Genomic DNA, 22,543 nt, shown 5'->3' with positions numbered 1-22,543 from the left:
GTGCCAGGCTCCTTTCAGTGGTGTCCAGTGATGGGACAAGGAACAACAGGTACAAACTGGAACACAGGAGGCTTCACCTCAATGAGGAGAAACTTCCTTACTGTGAGGGTGCTGCAGCCCTCGAGCAGGCTGCCCAGAGAGGTTGTGCGACTCTGCAACCTGGAAACTCTCAAACTCCATCCGGATGCATTACTGAGTGACCTGCCCTAGGAGACCCTGCTTTGGCAGGGGGGTTTAACTCAATGATCTCTGAAGGTCCCTTCCCACCCCTACCATTCTGTGAGTAACATGCAATTCTGTCACTATGTTTGTGTCTGTCTCTCTCTCATGGAAGATCTAGGGTATAAAAAACCCAGATTCATACAGCATAATCAACATGTCATAGAATCATTGAATGGTCTGGGTGAGAAGGGACCTGCAAAGGTTATCCAGTCCAACCCCCCTGCAGTCAGCAGGGACAGCCTCAACTAGATCAGGCTGTCCAGAGCTTCGTTGAGCTTCACTTTGAGTATCTCCAGGGATGGGGCCCTCAACCACCTCCCTGGGCAACCTGTTCCAGTGTTCCACTACCCTCATGGTAAAGAATTTGTTCCTATGTCTTAGTCTTTCAATAAAACAACTCCACCACAAAGCAAACATTTCCCTTCCAGGCCCCAAACATCACCTAGGAAGCTGGTCCTATAAAAAAACCCTATTTTCTCTGTGCATGTGCCAGATGCTTGACACAAAGCAACAGCTGAAAACCCTCCCAAATGGACAATATACTTACAACGATCTTGAAGTAGTCACTTGGGATCACCATGTCTCCATTCTTGACCCATTTGACAGTGGGAGTAGGTTTTCCAGCCACCTCACATTCAAACACGATGTCCATAGATTCATGGGCGTAAATATTTGCAGGTCGCTTCAGAAACTCAGGAGGAACTTCAAAGGAAATGGAAGAAAGACAAAAGATGGGTGTCAGCAGCCACAAAAACACAGCATTTGTGCTCATACTCAAACATGCAGTAGGACTTAGTGCAGGAAAAACGATTTCTTCAGGGTCTCCAGCACCAATGGTAGCCACACTGGCTGAGATTTTCAGGTGAGGGCTGGCCTGAAGCTGCCCCAAGCTCTGTGTTACTGCAGAATTACATCAGGGCCACAGAATGTTAGGTGTTGGAAGGGACCTCTGGAGATCCTCAAGTCCAACCCCCTGCCAGAGCAGGACCAGAGAATCCAGCACAGGTCACACAGGAACACATCCAGACAGGGCTTGAAAGGCTTAAGAGAAGGAGACTCCACAACCTCTCTGGGCAGCCTGCTCCAGTGCTCTGGGACCCTTACAGTAAAGAAGTTCTTCCTCATGTTGAGGTGGAACCTCCTGTGCTGGAGTTCACATTTTAATGAGAATACATGAAAAGAGGAATCACCATGAGATGTATAAAATGTCAAGTTAAAAAGCATTTTAAATCCAGGAGACACAGATGCCATGTTGGAAAAAACCCTTCAGTGGTTGGAGAACATGTTGCAGCCCCTTGTCTGCTGGAGAGATCACAGCAGGCAACGGGTTTCAGACATCATCTGAAAACTCTTCCTTCGCCAGCTCAGAGTTCATCTGAGCAAATCATTCAGTGCTTAATTGTGCAATTTATGCCCCTTTCACAAACAGAGAATCTTGTGGGAGCAGCTCCCTAGCAAGACAAAGCAAGGTTATCCCAAAGCCTTCATCCCTTTCTGCAGCAAAGGTTTTTAGTTTATAAAACAGAAAAGACAGGGGATTTGAAATTAAAACCAAAACAGGCTGTGAGGAAAGTGGCTGTCTACAACTTCTCCGTCATCCTGGCTGTGGGGTAGGGCCACCTTGTCCTAGTTTTGAGCCACCAGCTGCCCAGGGCCAAAGGACAGAAAAGAACATAGAACAGTCTGGGCTGGAAGGGACCTCTCCGAAGGTCATTCAGTCCAACCTCCCCACAGAACCACACAGAATTGCAGAATCAACCAAGTTGGAAGAGACCTCTAAGATCAGGTTGCCCAGAGCCTCATCAAGCCTCACCTTGAATATTTCCAGGGATGGGGCCCAAACCACCTCCCTCAGCCACCTGTTCCAGTGTTCCACTGCCCTCACAGTAAAGAACTTGTTCCTTACATCCAATCTAAATCTGCTCTGCTCTACTTTGAAGCCATTGTTCCTCATCCTGTCCCTGCAGGCCTTTGCTAACAGTCTCTCTCCATCCTTCCTGTAGCCCCCTTCAGGTACTGGCAGGCTGCTACTAGGCTCCCCAGAGTCTCCTCTTCTCCAGGCTGAACACCCCCAGCTCCCTCAGCCTGGCCTCACAGCAGAGCTGCTCCAACCCCCTGAGCATTTCCATGGCCTCCTCTGGACCCTCTCCATCAGGTCCATGTCCTTCCTTTATTGAGGGCTCCAGCCCTGCACACAGTACTGCAGGTGAGGTCTCAGCAGAGCAGAGCACAGTGTCAGAATCACCTCTCTGGCTCTGCTGCCAACACTGCTTTGGATGCAGCCCAGGCTGGGATTTGCCTTCTGCCTGCTCCTCTCCAGCTTCTCATCCACCAATACCCCCAAGTCCTTTCCCACAGTGCTAAAGATATTTTACCCCTTCCCAAGGAGTGAATTAAAAATGCTCCACACTGGGTTGGAAGTTTAAATGGAAATTCCATTTACAAATATAGACAAAAAGCATTCAGGCAAAAGGAACACATTCACCTGGGCCTCTCTGGCCAAAACCTTCCAGAGCCTTCCAAAACCTCCACCCTACTCAGCAGCCTCAGCAGGCCCAAGAGCAGCCAAGCTGCCCCCCACCAGACCCAGGCCCCACCAGGCCCTGTGGCATAGCTGGAAATTTGCTGCCAGCTGAGGCCAGAAGGAAAAAAAAAACCCTCCCCCACAAAAGATATGGAGAGAAGAGAGAGAGAATTGGCTGTGCACTCCCTTACAGAGAGAGAGACAGGAAAATGGAATAGAATAACAGATTACAATACCCTGGGATGAGCTGCCCACCCTCTGAGAGCCTCTATCCTCCAGAGGATTTTCTTTGTGGTTATATCAATTAACTCCTGATTCCCCTCAACCTACAGCACACCTGGAGCTCCATGGAACACAGAGGAGTGGTAGCACACTCAGGCTACATCATACAAGAGCAGATCATGATCAGCACTGCTTTATGGATTCAGACCATACTCTGTGGTCCATACAGCAGAAGTTTCTTAGAGGTCTTTGTACTCAATACCTGAAGTCAGTAGGGACCCAAAAGGTAAAATCTGATTCAGAAGAAACTTTCAAAAATGAATAGGAAGCTAGGATGAAACAATCCTGAGGTGCCATTGCCTCCTGCATTTGCCTTTCCCTAGATGCATCCTACTGCTGTCAACCTGTGAGAGATCATTGCTCTCTCATCATTAGCCATTTTTAACTAATGACTGGTTTTGTTCCTGTCTCCTTGATCAATAGTTCCTCTCCTCAGCTCCCCTCAATCTCTGTCTCCACGTGTATACAGACACACACACACACATTGATTCTCAAAATGCCAACAGCATTGAAAAGACAAACACAAAAACATGGAAACATGGGAAGTTAGTTTGTCCATGAATGTGGCAATGTTCCCATTTCCATAATGTTCACAGAGTCCCATATTGCATTGTCTTGGAAGGGACCCTCAAAGGTCATCTTGTTCAACCCCCCTGCAGGCAGCAGGGACATCTCCAAATAGATCAGGCTGCCCAGGGTCCAATCAAGCTTGACCTTGAATGGCTCCAGGGATGTGGCCTCAACCACATCTCTGGGTAACCTGGTCCAGTATTTTACCATACTCATTGTGCAGAACTTCCTCCTGATGTCCAACCTAAATCTGTCCTGCTCCAGTTTCAAACCATCACCCCTCCTCCATTCCCTAAGTCCCCAGCTTTGTTGAACCCCCTTCAGGTACTGGAAGGATGCTCTAAGGTCTCTCTGGAGCCTTTTCCTCTCCAGGATGAACAATCCCAACTCTCTCAGCCTGCTCCCACAGGGAAGATGCTCCAGCCTTCCAATCATCTTCATGGCCTCCTTCTGGACCCACTGCAGCAGGTCCTGTTGTCTCTTGTTCTTGGGACCCAGAGCTGGACACAGTGCTCCAGGTGAAGTCTCACCAGAGCAGAGGTAGAATCACCTCTCTTGACCTGCTGGCTACACTGTTTTTGATGCAGCCCAAGAAAACATCCAGGCAGGTCTGGAAACTCTCCAGAGAAGGAGAATCCATAACCCCTCTGGGCAGCCTGCTCCAGGGCTCCAGCATCCTCGTGTTGGGGTGAAACCTCCCGTGTTCCAGCTCGTACCTGTTGTCCCTTGTCATATCACTGAGTGCCACTGAAAAGAGCCTGGCACCTCTACCTTGACACCCAACCCTGAGATACTCAGAGACATTAAGGTCCCTTCTCAGCCATCTTTTCTCCAGACTAAACAGCCCCAGATCTCTCAGCCTTTCCTCACCAGACAGATGTTCAGTCCCTTCAACATCTTCATAGCTCTCAGTTGGACTCTATCCAATAGTTCCCTCTTGAACTGGGGAGCCCAGAACTGAACACAATACTCCAGATGTGGTCTAACTAGGGCTGAGTAGAGGGGGAGGAGAACCCCCCTCAAACTGCTGCCAGGTGCACAATGGATCCTGTCACAAACTCTTGGAGACCAGACATCTCTGGCAGCATTCTGTAGTTTTTCCTCTGAGTATGCTGCCAGCAGTTTAGACATCCTTCAACATCCACCCTCTAGGCAGGAAACTTCCATGACAGCTAGGAGCAAACAGGTAGCAAAGCCAACACTGAACCACAGAATACAGACCAGTCACAGTTTGGAGATGGTCATCACTAATCAGAAAGGTCAAGAGATGAGGGTGATGAGGAGGGAGAAGCACCAAAAGGGCATGGATGGGCCATCACACCTCAGACTAGTGCAAAGCAAAGGTCCATGACTCTTGCTGGTTCCTCCACTTGGGGTGAATGCATTTGGAAAGTATTGGAGGATCTTTAGCAACCCATAACACTTTAACTTGGGACATTCTATATTGACTTGTGAGTCAGCACAAGGAGTCAGCACTCCTTCAGGATGCAGCACTTCTTGGTCACAAAAAGTGAAAGCTGAACTAGATATCATAGAATCACAGAATTGTCAGGGTTGGAAAGGACCTCAAGGCTCAGCCAGTCCCAACCCCCCTGCCATGGCCAGGGACACCTCACACCACAGCAGGTTGCTCACAGCCACATCCAGCCTGGCTGCAAAAACCTCCAGGCATGAGGCTTCCACCACCTCCCTGGGCAACCTCTGCCAGTCTCTCACCACCCTCATGGGGAACAACTTCTTCCTAACATCCAATCTGAATCTACCCATTTCTAGTTTTGCTCCATTCCCCCCAGTCCTATCATTCCCTGACACCCTCAAAAGTTCCTCACCAGCATTCTTGTAGTCCACTTCAGATACTGGAAGGCCACAATAAGGTCTACTGAGAGCCCTCTCTTCTCCAGTCTGAAAAGCCCCAACTCTCTCAGCCTCAAAATATCTCTGATTTGGGAAATGAAGAATTTGAAGCACATTCTTTTCAGTTTTTCAAAGTGCCTTTGCTTTTCTGGCTTAAGGAGCAAATGCCAAGCTGCTTACAAAGGGCTAATAATACAGCAAGTGCTCACTTCATTATCAATTACTTTCCAGCTAATTAATTAAAAAATGCTTTTAAAATACACTTTTATACTTTAACTATGTCAGTGGTTAAGCATTCACACAGATTAGCCACCATGCAAGTACAGATGTTTGCTGGGAGAGAAGTTAAATTGATAACCAGAGTGCAAATGAGCCAATTAGCATCTAAAATAAGATTTGTAATGGCAGATGAAGTGTTAGGCTACCAAACAGACAATTAAACTTCAAAGACTTGGCAGCTCAGCCCACTCTTCTACCCCCCCCTTAATATTAAGCAGGCAAATAACAACTATTTAAATGGCAAGATGCTTGCACAGGACTTCACATGCACTTAAAGTCCCTATCTAAGAGTATTTTCCCGCCATTTTCATTTAAAGGACAAAGTATATTTATCACAGCAGTGACCAAAAAAAACAAGGGAAACAAACAGTTGAGTCAAACTTCCAAGCTAAATCTCAGCCCAGATTTGAAAAAGAAGATGGTTTGTAAAGCTGTAAAATGAAGGGAGGATGTATCCAGAGAAGGGCCACGAGGATGAGCAGAGGGCTGGAGCTGCTCTGCTCTGAGGACAGACTGAGAGAGTTGGGACTGTTCAGTCTGGAGAGGAGAAGGATGCAAGGAGACCTTCTTGTGGCCTTCCAGTATCTGAAGGGGAATACAAGAATGCTGGGGAGGGACTTTTCAGGGAGTGATAGGACTGGGGGGGATGGAACAAAACCAGGAGTGGGGAGATTCAGATTGGACGTTAGGAAGAAATTCTTCCCCATGAGGGTGGTGAGACACTGGCAGAGGTTGCCCAGAGAGGTGGTGGAAGCCTCATGCCTGGAGGTTTTTGCAGCCAGGCTGGATGTGGCTGTGAGCAACCTGATCCAGTGGAAGGTGTCCCTGCCCATGGAACTGGATGATCCTTGAGGACCCTTCCAACCCTGCCATTTCTGTGATTCTGCGAGGAGCTGAGGAACTACACACATGCAAGAGGAATTGAAACCAAGGTGAAGTGGAAAAGGGAATGCATGATGGGCATGGATCCCATTCCATCAGTACAGGGCAGGGAAACAAATTCACAGAATCATAGAATTGTGAGAAACAGACTTGGCTGTTTGCAAGCTAAAGGATTCCAACCCTTTCTGCAGCTATGTGGAGAGCACTAAAGCAGCAACACATTGATTCTGAACTTTCCAGAACAAGTCTTTCTTCAAATGTCTTCCCAGTGGTCAGCAGCTCTTGCCTGTTCTCTCTCATTAAGAGAAAGATTCTGTGGCCTTCAGGGGCACAGTCAAGAGAATCTATTTTCAGTTGAGCCATCTGTACTGCTTCAAATGATGGAGAAATTAATTACACTCAGTCCTCCTCTCCATCTCTTGAAGAGCTTTCCTTGCAGTCTTACTGATGTAGGAACAAAGGTTTCTGGTTTCATGATCCCATTTCAAACCTGAAACATCAAGCCAGGCTGCAACTACACAAGAAAAGCAGAATTAACTCATCAGAACCTTCAACTTTCCAAGCTGCAAGCACAATAAAGCTTCTTCTACAATAACCAAACTGAAAAGCTGCTGCTCTAGAGAAGGTCTCATATTTATGCACATTAACCTTTCCTGTAAGTCAAACTCCCTCCACATTGCTCCCAGGAAAGAGGAAGAAAATCTTAAGGGTGGCAAAGGAGCAACTCCTGACAATCAGACTTGAGCCACCAAGGAATCAAAGAATCACAGAATGGCTCAGGTTGGAAATCATCTACTCCAACCTCCCTGCCATGGGCAGGGACATTTCTCAACTAGACTTGGGTGCTGAAGGCCTCATCCAACCTGGCCTTGAACACCTCCAGGGAGGAGGCATCCACAACCTCCCTGGGCAAGGTCGACACCATCTCCACTTTGTTCTTCCTCCTTGTTCCCTGCAGAAGAATTACTCTCCTTCCTCCTATCAACTCACCAGATTCCTGCTGTGTGGCCATTTCTGCTTCCTCAGCCACCTAGACATGCCCTCAATCCCTCCAAATCAGGAGTGTGTTTTCTGAAGTCACACATTTAAATCAGACTTCTTGGCAGCAACTCTTTATCCCCTTCCTCCTACACATCTGCCCCATGACAAACATTTCTTTAGCAAGCAATGCTTACTGCTGACATCAGTGCTGCTGGACATCAAGTTCCCCAGGAGCCAGCAATGTGTCCTCAGGGACAAGAAGACCTCTGGTCTCCTGGGGTGCATGAAGATGAGTGTGGCCAGCTGGTTGAGGGAGGATCTTCTTGCCCACATCTGGAGGACCATATCCAATTGCGAGCTCCCTGGTTCAAGAGAGACAGAGAACTACTGGAGGCTACACCAACACCCACCTCACTGCAACCTCCTTTCATGGAGCTGTAGAATGCAATGAGATCTCCCCTCAGCCTCGTCTTCTGAACACTAAACACCCCCAGTCACCTCAGCTGCTCCTCCCCAGCCCTGTTCTCCAGACCCTTCCCCAGCTTTGTCGCCCTTCTCTGGACCTACTGCAGCACCTCAATGTCCTTCTTGGAGTGAAGGGCCCAAAACTGGCTACATGGTTGTACTCAGCTATACAAATTATCTTCATGTGTATCCTGAAAATAAAGGAAATTACATGGAAATGGGGAAGTAAAAATTTCTTTCATGAAAATGGCAGAGGTATATGGGATTAATATTCTGGGGGGGCTGGGGGGGGGAAGAGATTTTAAACCCCAAACTACATCCCAGGCAACCCAAAAGTCTCTGCAACCTCTAAGCAGGGCTGTCATGTCCTTAAAACACACTTCATATGCAGCTGGAAAATTTGCATAGCAAACAAAAGCTGACACAAAGGAACTGTCAAATGAATGTATTAAAAAAAAAGAAAAAAGAAAAAAATCATCAATGTAGCAAGCAAGGCTCCAAAAGGTTATAAAAATGTAAACTACTGCATGCACAGCATTGTGTATTGTGCAGCTGCTGAAACATCTCCTACATGGAGATGTGATTCGAGTGGTGGGAGAAGGGCAGAAGATGACCAGATTGCAACTGGAATTAATTTGAAAACAAATATTTTACATTTAGAGTGAAAAGCTTTCATTTAGAGGATGAACTATCCAAAGGCCAGTCCCTAAATAAATATTTCAGAAGCAGAAACTAAAAGATAATAAAAGTCACCCACACTACAGCTACCAAGAAGCCAGATAAGGATGAATTGGGGCTGTTCAGCCTGGAGAAGACAAGGCCCCAGGGAGAACTCAGAGCAGCTGTCTGGTACCTGAAGGGGCTACAGGAGAGCTGGGGAGGGACTTTGGACAAGGGCTTGGAATGCCAAGATGAGGGGCAATGGATTGAAGCTGGAAGAGGGGAGATTGAGACTGGAGATGAGGAGGAAATTCTTTCCAGGGAGGGTGGGGAGACACTGGAACAGGTTGCTCAGGAAGGTCATGGATGCTCCCTCCCTGGAGGTGGTAAGACCAGGCTGGATGAGGCCTTGAGCAGCCTGGGCTGGTGGGAGGTGTCCCTGCCCATGGCAGCAGAGTTGAACTGGATGATCTTCAAGGTCCCTTCCAACCTAAACCATTCTATGGATGTAGGAATAAGTAATGCCACAGATAAATGCAGACTTCCCCAGACTGAGCAGACTCCCTTCTCCCTCAGCAGGAGCAGATTTCCTCTGTCAGACTGCTAGTGGCCTAGTGGGAGATGTCCCAGCCCATGACAGAGGGAAGGGAACTAGATGACCTTTAAGGTCGCTTCCAACCCAAACTATTCTATGCTTTTATGAAGAGCACAGAACAATGACAAGCTCAAGAGAGTTAGATAACGGTTGTACTTGATGATCTTACAATCTTTTCCAACCAAAAATGATTCTATCATTCTGTGAAAATTACACACAATCACAGAAAGTGAGAAGCTGGAAAGGACCTCAAAAGATCACTGAGTCCAACTCCTCTGCCAAAAGCAGGATCACCTAGGGCAGGTTTCAGTGTTCTGTCACCCTCACAAGGAAAAATCTTTCCTCCTGTTTCCATGGAACTTCCTATGCCTCAACTTCCACCACTGCCCCTTGTGCTGGCATTGGACATCACCCAGCAGAGCCTGGCTCCAGCCTCTGGGCACTCTCCCTGCACATCTTTGTCACCAGCAAGGAGGTCACCTCTCAGGCTCCTCCTCTCCAAGCTACAGAGCCCTCAGCTCCCTCAGGCTCTCCTCATAAGGAAGATGTTCCACTCCCTAAATCATTTTTGTGGCTCTTTCATAATATGAAAATTATCTTGATCAGTTAGAAAGGAAGAATAAAAATATCATGCTATGATTTAACAAATGTGCATTTCTTCCACAGGGAGAAATAATAAAATGCAGAGTTATGGGTTAGCAAGAAATAGCAATAAATTTTGCAGAAAAAGGTCTGAGAAACAAAGACTTCATCCAAGACCAAAATACAATCCTGTAGTAAATGTGACTCTTTAGAAGTGATCATACAAGGAGGCCCCACAGCAGCTCCTGAGCCTCCTCTTCCATCCAACAGGCTCTAATGTCTGGGCTGGCTGTGGTACTGGGGCACCACACTTCAGAGAAAGCATGATCTCTGATTTACAGGAAAGCAATAAAAATGATCAATGAGTCAGAAAATTGGCTGCAAAGGGGAAATGGAACTCCTGGCTGCAGTTATTTGAGCAAAGATGAAGCAGTCATGGAATCAGACACTCCACACAGGTAAGAGAGCTGATTACAGACATACTGACTGTGACAGAACAGAAAGAACAGCAAAGGTGTAGAAGTATTTGCATGCATTAGTCTTGCACAGAAAGAGCTCCTACACAACAGTAGCAGCTAGATTCTTGTCCTCTTCTAAAGATGTTAACAGCCTAAACAACTGCTCTCCTGCCTCCTTTGCTATGCAAATGGCTCCTCCTTTTCAACACCAGCTTTAGAAAAACCATAGAATCCTAGAACGGTTGGGGTTGGAAGGGACCATAAAGATTATCCAGTTCCAACCCTCTGCCATGAGCAGGGACACCTCCCACTAGACCAAGTTGCTCAGGGCCTCATCCAGCCTGGTCTTAACACCTCCAGGGAGGGGGCATCCACAGCCTCCCTGGGCAACCTGTCCCAGTGTCTCCCCACCCTCACTGGAGAGAAGTTCTTCCTAATATACAGTCTCAATTTCCCCTCTTCCAGCTCAAAGCCATTGCCTCTCATTCTGTCACTCCCAGCCCTTGTCAAAAGTCTCCCCTGTAGCCCCTTCAGGCACTGGAAGGCTGCTCTAAGGTCTCTCTGGAGCCTTCTCTTCCCTAGGCTGAACAGCCCCAACTCTCTCAGCCTGGCCCTGCAGGAGGGATGATCCAGCCCTATGATCATCTTGGTGGCCTCCTCTGGGGCCACCTGCCTTTTAAAGCAACTTCTAAACACCAGGAGACTCCAGATGCAGCAAACACTCATGAAAAGCTGTGAGCTGGTCAGGTTGGATTTGGACTGCAGAAAATGCCAGGTCACAGACACACAGCCACAAATGGAAGTGACTGGGAAGGCTTCCAGCTGCAGAAACATAGAGTGAGTTCTCTGAGCACACTACCTACCAGCAGCATTTCTCTTGATGGTTTTCACCTGTGAGATGCCTGAGTTGCTGCCCAATTCAGTGCACTAATTGCATGCTGGCACTAAACCTTTGGCAGGATTTCCACATGATCCACAATTCCCTTAATCCCACCTGCAGAAAGGTAGGAGCCAAGAACATCCATTACTGCCCATCAAGATGTTCAGCAAGAGTGAGAAGTGTTTAGAGAAACTTTCCTATGAAGACAGGCTGAGAGAGTTGGGGCTTTCCAGCCTGGAGAAGAGAAGGCTCCAGGGAGACCTTAGAGCAGCCTTCCAGTACCTGAAGGGGGATACAGGAGAGCTGAAGAAGGACTTTTGACAAAGGCATGGAGTGACAGAATGAGGGGTGATAGCTTCAAGCTGGAATAATCTTGATTTAAATTAGACATTAGGAGGAAATTCTTCCCCATGAGGGTGGTAAACAGGTTTCACACTACCCTTAACACTACCCTTAGTTGTGGAGGCTCCAAGCCTGGAAGTGTTGAAAGCCAGGTTGGATGGGGCCTTGAGCAACCTGGACTAGTGAAAGGTGCCCATGTTCATGGCAGTGGGGTTGGAACTGAATGATCTTTAAGGTCCTTTCCAACCCAACCTATGCTATGATTCCATGGATCTACCTTATCTAACCAGCATCTGCTGAAGATTCTGGTCTGCACTGCACCATACCCTGAATGCAGACAAAGATTGCTTATCAGCAGGACATGTCCAGGAACTCAGAAACAGTGAAGACTGCACAGTGCCACACAGCAGCCAAATGTAGGTGTCAAGGATAAAAGAGAAGGGAAGGACAAACCCAATACATCTCTGCATGTTCTCTCAGCATCAAGCAACCCCTGGACAAGGGATTTCCCAAGAATCACAGAATGGTAGGAGAGTTGTGTTGGGGGTTTGAGACTGGATGTCTCACCCATGGAGAGGTCCTCCAGAAGGACCAGATAGCCCAGTGAGTGGGCACCAGGGAAAGTATAATCCTTGTTATTTTCATTCCCATAATCCTGCAGCTACTCCCCTATATAAATGAGCATAATTGTTCTCCCCTTCTCCTCTCTCCTCTCAGCACGAAGAGCTCTTATCTCTCTGGTATTGTCTTGGGGGAGTTGAAGCTTTCAGCCTTGAGCAGCCTGGATAATTTTTGCTGCATAGTTCAGGCCTGGTTGGGGGTGGGGGCAGGGAGGTACTGAGGTATTTGGGGGGCATTAAGTCCTGGGGTTTTGGCCCACTTGGGGGGAAGGTTTTGGACAATGTTGGCCTAGTGAGGTCCTGGGAAAGTCCAGGTTGGAGAGAGCTTGGCCAAGGCTGCATTTGAATTTGTGTGTTTTGTATGGGTTTTGTACTGTTGTATATAGTGGTGAACAGTATTTCCATTGAACTTTCCAGTTCTGTGTGGGGAGTGTTTTTCTTTTACTCCTTTGGGCAGGGGTGAGAGTGCTTCTGTCTGCTCAAACCCACAACAAGCTGGAAGGGACCTCCGGGGATCGAGTCCAACCCCCCTGCCAGAGCAGGATCACCTAGGGCAGGCCACACAGGAACACATCTAGGTAGGTTTGGAATCTCTGCAGAGAAGCAGCCTCCATCACCTCTCTGAGCAGCCTGTTCTGGGGCTCCAGCACCCTCACACCAAAGAAGTTTTTGACTGGTGTTCAGCTGAAACTTCTTTGTTCCAGCTTGTGTCCACTGCCCCTCATGCTATCACAGGAGCATTCAAAGCCTGTTCTCACTGCTTCCTGGATGCAGGAAAGCCTTCAGCAGCCCTGATGCTCACAGCAGTAAGTTCTGTGGCAGGCTCCCCGAGAAAGTTTCCCCTTCTTTTGAATGCCTTTGAATCACTCAGCTGTCTGATGCCTCCTGGTTCTTGCAAACGAAGAGGAACAGGCATTCAACTCCTATTTGGAGCAGGCATTCACTTCCCGTTTGCTTTCCGCATGGCGCTTGTGATTTTACAGCAAAGAACACATTTTGACATTGCCTCTGTCTTTGATCATCCTTGTTACATCCTACACCTTTCTCTGGCTTTACTACACCTCAGAGTTTTGCTGCAGCACAAGAGGGAGGAAGAGCTGCTCACAGCATGTGCTACATAGAATGATATCATAGAACCATAGAACTGTCTGGGTTCAAAGGGACCTCAAGGAGCAGCCAGTTCCAAACCTCTTGCCATGGGCAGGGACACCTCACACTACAGCAGGTTGCTCACAGCCACATCCAGCCTGGCTGCAAAAACCTCCAGGGATGAGGCTTCCACCACCTCCCTGGGCAACCTGTGCCAGTCTCTCACCACCCTCCTGGGGAAGAATTTCTTCCTAACATCCAATCTGAATCTACTTCTAACAGCAATGCACTGCAGAAGGACAAGCAGCAACAACCTAAACTGAGATGCTGGAAGCAAACCATTCCCTGTTCATGAACAGTGGGATCCTGCCAGGAGTCTGCAGCTTCCACAGCAATAGATGGCCTGGGCTAGCTCTCTGGGTTTGGGCTTTTTATAGTGGGCAGAATGACCCTAACTGAAGGGAGACATCTCTCAGCTGGGGTGAAGGAGAATCCCAGAATGCCAGCTTGGAAAGGACCCCAAGGATCATCTGGGCCAACCTTTCCAGGTGATGGTGGAGTTGAAATGAGCTGGCCTTAAAAACCTCCAGGGATGGGGCTTCCACCATCTCCCTGGTCAACCTGTACATAGGACCGGCGCGGGCTGAGTCAGGGCTGTAACCACTTTGCTGTTTAGATGCCAAGTCCTTTCCCAACCCTTCAAAACCTGGTTTTGAAGATCTTGCATCTCCCAAAGACCTGTCAGATTACAGCTCCCAACGTTTCCTGCCTGTGCAGAAGCTGGCAGTTCAGAAACTGCTGCTTATTTAAATGTACAAAATTAAACTGCAGTAAGACTGAGTAGGACATTGACCTTCACCTGCCACTCAACTGCACACAACAAGGAGTCTGAGTGCTTCACACTCAGCATTCATTTTCACAACCCCAATCAGCTCAGAAGTGTGACAATGAAGTTTGTCACCTCACAACCTCCTTTTTCCAGATCACTTAGAAAAATGCTGAATAGTGCAGACTTGGCTCTGCTGATAAAACAAACTCCTTAGGCCCACTTGGATTTTCTAGCTATTGAACAATTTATTTATTCTCTTTTATCTGGAGAAGAGAAGGCGCCAGGCAGACCTTAGAGCAGCCTTCCAGTATCTGAATGGGGCTACAAGAAAGCTGGGAAGGGACTTTTTACAAGGCCTTGGAGTGACAGTATGAGGGGCAATGACTTTGAGCTGGAAGAGGGCAGACTGAGACTGGAGATTAGGAGGAAATTCTTTCCAGTGAGGGTGGGGAGACACTGGAACAGGTTGCCCAGGAAGGTTGTGGATATCCCCTCCCTGGAGGTCCTTAAGCAACCTGGTCTAGTGGAAGGTGTCCCTGCCCATAGCAGGAGGGTTGGAACTGGATGATCTTGAAGGTCCCTTTCCAACCCAAACTATTCTATGATCTCCAAGAAGTGCTTCACCTGACTGTGCAGCTCTGTCATTTGAGGCTTAGTGAGAGAGACTGTTAGAAGCATTCTAGTATTGGAAGAGCCTTCAGCATCCTTCAGAAAGTTCTCAGTACTAAAGTTTGGCTTTTTCCCCACCAAACAGACACAAAGGGATTCAAGACACAATACTTGCCAAACACCACTACTGTTTAGTATCATTTTTGTCAGCAGGACTGTTGCAGACATCAAATTCACTCACCCACAGTTCCCACACTGACCAAACCCCTTCAGTCTGATTTTTGTTTTGGGTCTGATCAGACAGTTGAAGTGCTAGGTTACACACAGCACACTTGGGAGCTCAGGATTTCACACTGAAACTCACTGAGAAATGTTGAGTGAGTGCCATCTGGTCCTGATGAGTACTTCCTGTTCACTCCAGGCATTTGTTTTGAAAGGCATTTGCCTAGCTTGACAATTTCAGGTAGGCCCCCCCAACCCAAGACCCTAATATTTTAACAAAATATAATTAAAAACAAAAAAAGGCTTCCAATTTTGATGAGAACATGGATCTTAAGAATTGATTTTTCTCCCTCAAGCCATCTTCTCACCCATTTCTCTTCACCTTCAATCATCTGCTGACCTTCTGCTTTCACTGGCAGGTTTCCTGTCTGACAGGCTTGGGGCAAAAACCATCAGAAGATTTTTCATCTTATCAGCAAATGCTCAAAAACTTTGTGTTGTTTTACTTGCATACAAATGGGAGGAAAAGAATTTTCTTTACCTTGCTGTTAGGAGATTCCTGGTGGGGAGTTTGGGGTTGGAGGAGTTTTTGTCTTCCCAATAGAACAGGCATCATTCAAGCTGAACATCACACAGTTCCTTAACCACCACAACCACACCACTTTCCAGGTGTTTAACCACTTTTGGCTGTGCCTTTTCGCTTTGTTTTAGTAAGCTTCCTTGAAAGTGTGTAGATTCCCCTTTTGTAAGACTAAAAAGCTAATGGTGATGAGCAGTGGCACCACCCTGCAGAGGCAAACAGCCTTAATACTGTGGGGGTTTGACTTTAAGCCTGGAATCACAGAACTGTCAGGGCTGGAAGGGACCTCAAGGAGCAGCCAGTTCCAACCCCCCTGCCATGGGCAGGGACACCTCACACTACAGCAGGTTGCTCACAGCCACATCCAGCCTGGCCATAAAACCAGGCCAGGTTTCCATCTGGCTTCCACCACCTTCCTGGGCAACCTCTTCAAGTGTCTCATCACCCTCATGGGGAAGAACTTCCTACCATCCAATCTGAATCTCCTCACTTCTAGTTTTGCTCCATTGACCCCAGTCCTCTCACTCCCTGACACCCTCAAAAGTCCCTTTCCCAGCTTTATTATAGCCCTCTTCAGATACTGGAAGGCCACCAGAAACTCTCCTCAAAGCCTTCTCTTCTCCAGACTGAACAATCCCAACTCTTTCAGCCTGTCCTCATAGCAGAGGAGCTCCAGCCCTCTGCTCATCCTCATGGCTATTCTCGGACACCTTCCAGCATGTCCAGATCTTTCCTATAATGGGGCCTCCAGAACTGGACACAGCACTCCATGTTTTACCAGCTGGAGATGAGGATGTTGTGTGGGACAGTGTCAAAGGCTGTGTCAGTGTGAGCTGAAATTCCCCCCCCACCAACAATAACCAGGCTAGCTCAGTCTGGAAGCAAATGAAAAGCTGTATTTACAAGCAGAGTCTAAAATCTACAATGAAATGCAATGAATATGTACAAATATACAAAATTCACAACATTTACAAATACATACAATCAACAGAAAAGCACAACCGATCTCCCTTTGCTTCCCCCCAAGTGGACCCTCCCAAAGGGGCCTCTCTCTCTCCCAGGAGCTTCCCCCCAGACCCCCCTGGACAGAGAAGCAGAGTTTGTTAAGCAGAAAGTTGTTAACTTAGCTGCCAAGGTCAGTGTGTTATCTTCAGCCAGAAGAGAAGAAGAAACAGCAGCCAGACAGCCCAGCAACTGCCCCCACTGCCGAACGCAGAATGTGCAGAGTGCCTACTTTGTTTTGGGTAATAGTTCTTAAACATTTCTATCTATCCAATGGAAGTGTTTAGAACAATCAGTATTTTGCTTTCTTACACCCAATAGTGACTTATTTACATTCTTTCACTTTCTCTGTTCTGAACTTTGCAAGGAAAAATTAAAAAGACAGTTTCAAACCATCACAGTCCACCCCTTCTAAACAATTCCATTGGCTGCTACTACCATTTATCTAATCTAAAATAATATCTACAACAATAGGTGAATAAAGACCATAGTCCATTCCGGCTATCTCAGATGTAGATGATTCAAAAGAGTCAAATCACAGGAAAAACAGCAAACAGCTTGTTTCCTCGCAGATGGAGCGAAGGAAGGAACAGGGACTCTCAGGTGACTCAGGGCTCTCAGGGTTCGTGCACCGTAGATCTCATGAACTCTCCTCTTGGGCGCGATGCTGTATCTGCGCAACACTCTGAATTTAACCTCTCTCAGCCAAAGTTAGATTTCTTTGTGGAATACACTGAATTTCACCATTTTCTTGCATCACCCAATAGGTGTGACCAGGACCTTCAGCAGAAACCACCCCTCGGACAGGTTTGGCCTCTCCTGAAGGAGAAAATACCCAAACAGTTTTGCCTAACAGATTCTTTTCTCTGATAACAGGAACTCTATCACCTTCCTCCTTTCGCAACAAATCTGATTGGGCAGGTCCAGCTCGATTCACTGAACCTCTACTATTCACCAACCAGGTTGCTTGTGCTAAATGTTTCTCCCAGTTTTTCAAAGATCCACCCCCCATGGCTTTGAGAGTGGTTTTCAGCAAACCGTTGTAGCGTTCGATCTTCCCTGCAGCTGGTGCATAGTAGGGAATGTGGAATATCCACTTGATGCCGTGCTCTTTGGCCCAGTTTTTTACAAGATTGTTCTTGAAATGAGTTCCCTTGTCTGACTCAATCCTCTCTGGAGTTCCGTGTCTCCACAGGATTTGTCTTTCCAGACCAAGAATGGTGTTACGTGCAGTTGCATGAGGAACTGGATAAGTTTCCAGCCATCCAGTGCTTGCCTCTACCATAGTCAGCACATACTGCTTACCAGATGGAGAACGAGGTAGAGTGATGGAGTCAATCTGCCAGGCTTCACCATACTTGTACTTGGACCATCGGTCACCGTACCACAAGGGCTTGATCCGCTTTGCCTGCTTAATAGCAGCACAAATGTCACAGCCATGGATGACTTGTGTGATAGCATCCATGGAAATGTTAATGGATCTGTCATGAGCCCATCGGTAGGTTGCATCTCTGCCTTGATGTCCTGACGAGTCATGGGCCCACCGAGCTAAGAACAGCTCACCTCGGTGTTTCCAGTCAAGATCAGGATCAGGATCAGAGTTTGTGTCCACCTGGGAAACTCTTGCAGCTAGATCTGCCTGATGGTTGTGTTGTTGTTCCTCAGTAGCTTTGCTCTTAGGAATGTGAGCATCGATGTGTCTCACTTTCACTGGGATTCTCTCAATGCGAGCAGCAATGTCTTGCCACAGATCTGCAGCCCAGATTGGCTTTCCTTTCCTCTGCCAGCCATTCTTCTTCCAGTCTTTCAGCCAACCCCACAAGGCATTGGCTACCATCCACGAGTCAGTGTAGAGATAAAGCTTTGGCCATCTCTCACGTTCAGCTACGTTAAGAGCTAGCTGGACAGCTTTTACCTCTGCGAATTGACTGGATTCTCCTTCTCCATCTCTCGCTTCTGCAACTCTGCGCGTTGGGCTCCACACTGCAGATTTCCATCTCCGCTTGTTCCCAACCAGACGACAGGAACCGTCTGTGAACAAAGCATATCTCTTTTCATCATCAGACAGATCACTGTAAGGAGGAGCTTCCTCAGCACGAGTTACTCTCTCCTCTGGAGGTTTTGCACAGCTTGTGCCTTCTGGCCAGTTTGTGATCACCTCCACCAAACCAGGCCTTTCGAGATTTCCCATTCGAGCTCTCTGTGTTATCAGAGCCATCCACTTAGACCAGGTAGCATCTGTTGCATGATGTGGTGAAGCACCTTTGCCTTTGAACATCCAATTCAGAACTGGCAATCTAGGAGCTAGAAGAAGTTGTGACTCAGTTCCAATCACTTCAGAAGCAGCTTTCACTCCTTCATAAGCAGTTTTCTCTGTTGGAGTGTAGTTTGCCTCTGAGCCTCTGTAGCCACGACCCCAGAAACCAAGAGGACGTCCTCGTGTCTCCCCTGGAGCTCTTTGCCATAAGCACCAGGTTGGACCATTGTCACTCGCGGCCGTGTACAGAATGTTCTTAATGTCTGGACCAGTTCGGACAGGTCCCAGACCCATCGCTTGGACTACCTCTCGCTTGATCTGGTCAAAGGCTGCTTGTTGCTCAGGACCCCATTGGAAACTGTTTCTCTTTCGAGTCACATCATAGAGAGGTTTCACAATCTGACTGTATCCAGGAATGTGCAGTCTCCAAAATCCCACTATGCCTAAGAAACTCAGAGTTTCTTTCTTGTTGATGGGATTTGCCATGGTGGAGACTCTGTTTATCACATCCATTGGGATGTGACGGCGACCATCTTGCCACCGCACTCCCAGAAACTGGATTTCTCTGGCAGGTCCTTTCACCTTGTCTCGCTTGATAGCCAAACCAGCTTGCAAGAGAATGTCAATGATTTTGTTACCTTTCTCGAAGACTTCTTCAGCAGTCTCACCCCAGACGATGATGTCATCGATGAACTGAATGTGTTCTGGAGCTCCACCTTTCTCCAAAGCATCATGGATCACTGCATGGCAGATGGTTGAACTGTGAATCCACCCCTGGGGCAAACGATTGAATGTGTACTGAATGCCTCTCCAGGTGAAAGCAAACTGAGGCCTGCATTCCTCTGCTATGGGAATAGAGAAGAAAGCATTAGCAATGTCTATGGTAGCATACCATTTGGCCTGCTTGGATTCCAGCTCACATTGGAGTTCCATCATGTCTGGTACAGCTGCACTCATGGGTGGAGTTACTTCATTCAAGGCACGGAAATCAACTGTCAGACGCCACTCTCCATTCTGCTTTCTCACAGGCCAGATTGGACTGTTGAAAGGTGAATGAGTTTTGCTGATGACCTTCTGACTCTCCAACTGACGAATCAAGTTTTGAATGGGCACCAAAGAGTCACGGTTGGTTCTGTATTGTCTGTGAGGCACAGTTTGAGAAGCAACCGGCAGCTTTACATCCTCTATCTCATGTTGTCCCACAACTGCAGATTCATCTGAAAGCTCAGGTCTAATGGACAACTTCAATTTTCCTCCATCAATTTCTACAGTTGCTATTCCAAAAGCCCATTTGTAACCCTTAGGGTCTTTAAAACGCCCTTCTCTCAGAAAGTCAATTCCCAAAATACAAGGTGCATTAGGACCTGTTACAATAGTATGTTTCTTCCACTGCTTCCCAGTTAAACTTATGTCAACCTCTATCTTAAACAACTCTTGAGATCCACCAGTGACTCCCTGAATAGTTATAGATTCTCCCCCTTGATAATTTGATGGTATGATGGTGCACTGAGCTCCTGTGTCAACCAAGGCCCTGTACTTCTGAAATCTTGAAGTGCCAGGCCACTGGATGTACACATCCCAATAGATTCTGTTATCTCCATTATCCCTTACCTCCCCCTGGCGGAAGGCAGGGCACCCCTAATGGTGGGGATTACCTCCACATGTACAGCTGGCACAACGTCCAGCACCAGAATTAGGATCACTGTTGGAGCTATCAGAGTTGTTCTGGGAAACTGAGGAAGTGACAGCTACCCTCCTGGTATTGCTACCTCGGGATCTGCCCCTCTGCAGCTCCCGTAACCTCTTGAAAAGATCAGAAGTTGGTTGACCATCCCATCTGTTCATGTTCTCACCAAACTGATCACGCAGAGTTATCCAGATACTGCCACGTGATTGCCTCTGCTGTCTGTTTTGGTTTGACCTGTTCTGGAATGGCCTTCTTGGAGCACGTCTGTTCCTAACAGCTGAAACTTGTATCCATCTGGAGGAAGAGGAATCAGAATCATCCCCCTTCATCAAGTTGGATATGGAGGTTTTAAGTTCCTCCTTCAGCTCTTTCATGCAATTCTCCATCTTTCCAGACAGAGTTTCAATGGCTGAAACCAAAGAAGTACGTGCAAGACTATCCTCCAACTGCCTCATTTGGTCAGTGAAATGGCCAACAGTGGGAGGCACTCCACCATAATTTCTTGCCACAATCCTGCTTGCCAGAATAGTAGCATAATTAGGAGGAGCAAGCTTAATGAGCTTTTTGGCAAGGCCTGTTCCAACAGGAATTTCATCAGGATTCAGACTCTTATGATCTCCATACATTATTTCTCTCACAGCAAATTCTCTCAGACGCTTGATTCCCTCAGCTATTGTGGTCCAAGGCTTAGGGTTCCATGGTAAATCATCTCTGCTGGGGTACCTCAGCGAGACTGCCAGTAGGAGGCGTGCCCACAGAGAAACTTTACCAATGCACTTGCCTAGGTGCCTGTCTATGCCTGTATCCTTTGAGAGCATCCCCAACTGAGAGGCCGACTTGTCGCCTACCACCAATGCTGGGGCTCCCATATCAAAACACCTGGCTAGCCAAGACAGGACTGGCTCATTATCTCCTCTGATGTAATCCTTCCTCACATGTCTAATTTCCTGTCTGGGTGCATTAGCTGACTGTATGTCATCCTCATCATCATCATCATCATCATCATCCTGAGGTCCCTGTCCCCATAACCCTGTTGTAATCCTCCGCTGAATTTCCTTGAGTTCAGAGGCTCTGCCAGCAGTTGCTAATCTACCAGGGTCTACATCCTGACCTACATCTCCATCATCCATGTGGGGTCTCAAGAGGTCTACCAGAGTTTTAAGGCTAACCTTCTCTTCCTCACCAGAAGGATCTTTCTTAACAGAGGGACCCTGAGTAGAAGGACCCTCATCTCCATCTGCACCATCTCCTGCAGTATCTGCATCTCCTCCTGCAGCTCCTTTACGCTTTCTGCTTACAGTGGCAACTAAATTTACTGGCTTGGTTTTCACATTCACAGCAGAGTTGGAAGAGCAAGTAGCCTTATGTCTTTCTTGACACAGTGCTATCAGTAGCCATATGATTATTCCAAGAAGCAACAAAATTAAGATTAAGGCTAGTACAAGATATCTAAGGTACCACTGGTTCCAAAGACCCTCTGTAGTTGTAAGAGGAGTAACAAACTCATATGTGTCTGCTAGCACATCCATAGTTGAGTTACCATAGCTTCTTAGCCCAATAAGACCACAACAGAATTCACCAACATTCAGTAACCTGTTCTTAACCCAAAGAAATGACTTATATGCCACATATCTCACAATCTTGTCTATCATGCAGGAAACAGCCCATCTGTAAACAATCACACTGATAATAGATGAAATAGAATGACTCAGAATCCAAAACAGCTTCATTTTGCTTCCTAATCTGAGCAGAAATAAATCACAAGCAATCGAGCCCCACGTTGGGCGCCAAAAATAAAAAGTGTGTCGGTGTGAGCTGAAATTCCCCCCCCACCAACAATAACCAGGCTAGCTCAGTCTGGAAGCAAATGAAAAGCTGTATTTACAAGCAGAGAAATGCAATGAATATGTACAAATATACAAAATTCACAACATTCACAAATATATACAATCAACAGAAAAGCACAACCAATTTCCCTTTGCTTCCCCCCAAGGGGACCCTCCCAAAGGGGCCTCCCTCTCCCAGGAGCTTCCCCCCAGACCTCCCTGGTCAGAGAAGCAGAGTTTAGTTAA

At 47.3% G+C, this 22,543-nt stretch overlaps 1 protein-coding gene across 1 annotated transcript in view; it reads right to left on the bottom strand.

Moving 5' to 3' along the window:
• The window catches only part of NEO1 (neogenin 1), a 303,704-nt gene that overhangs the window by 105,437 nt on the left and 175,724 nt on the right, over positions 1 to 22,543 (bottom strand). The window contains exon 6 of the mRNA XM_054387898.1: positions 770 to 924. Within this exon, the coding sequence (XP_054243873.1) occupies positions 770 to 924 (155 nt within the window). The remainder of the gene's footprint in view (positions 1 to 769; positions 925 to 22,543) is intronic.

This window comes from Indicator indicator, chromosome 16, assembly GCF_027791375.1.
Source record: "Indicator indicator isolate 239-I01 chromosome 16, UM_Iind_1.1, whole genome shotgun sequence".
NCBI classification, from domain to species: Eukaryota; Metazoa; Chordata; class Aves; order Piciformes; family Indicatoridae; genus Indicator; species Indicator indicator.
The sequence above is the reverse complement of the archived record's forward strand: the minus strand, read 5'-3'. Positions and strand labels throughout refer to the sequence as shown.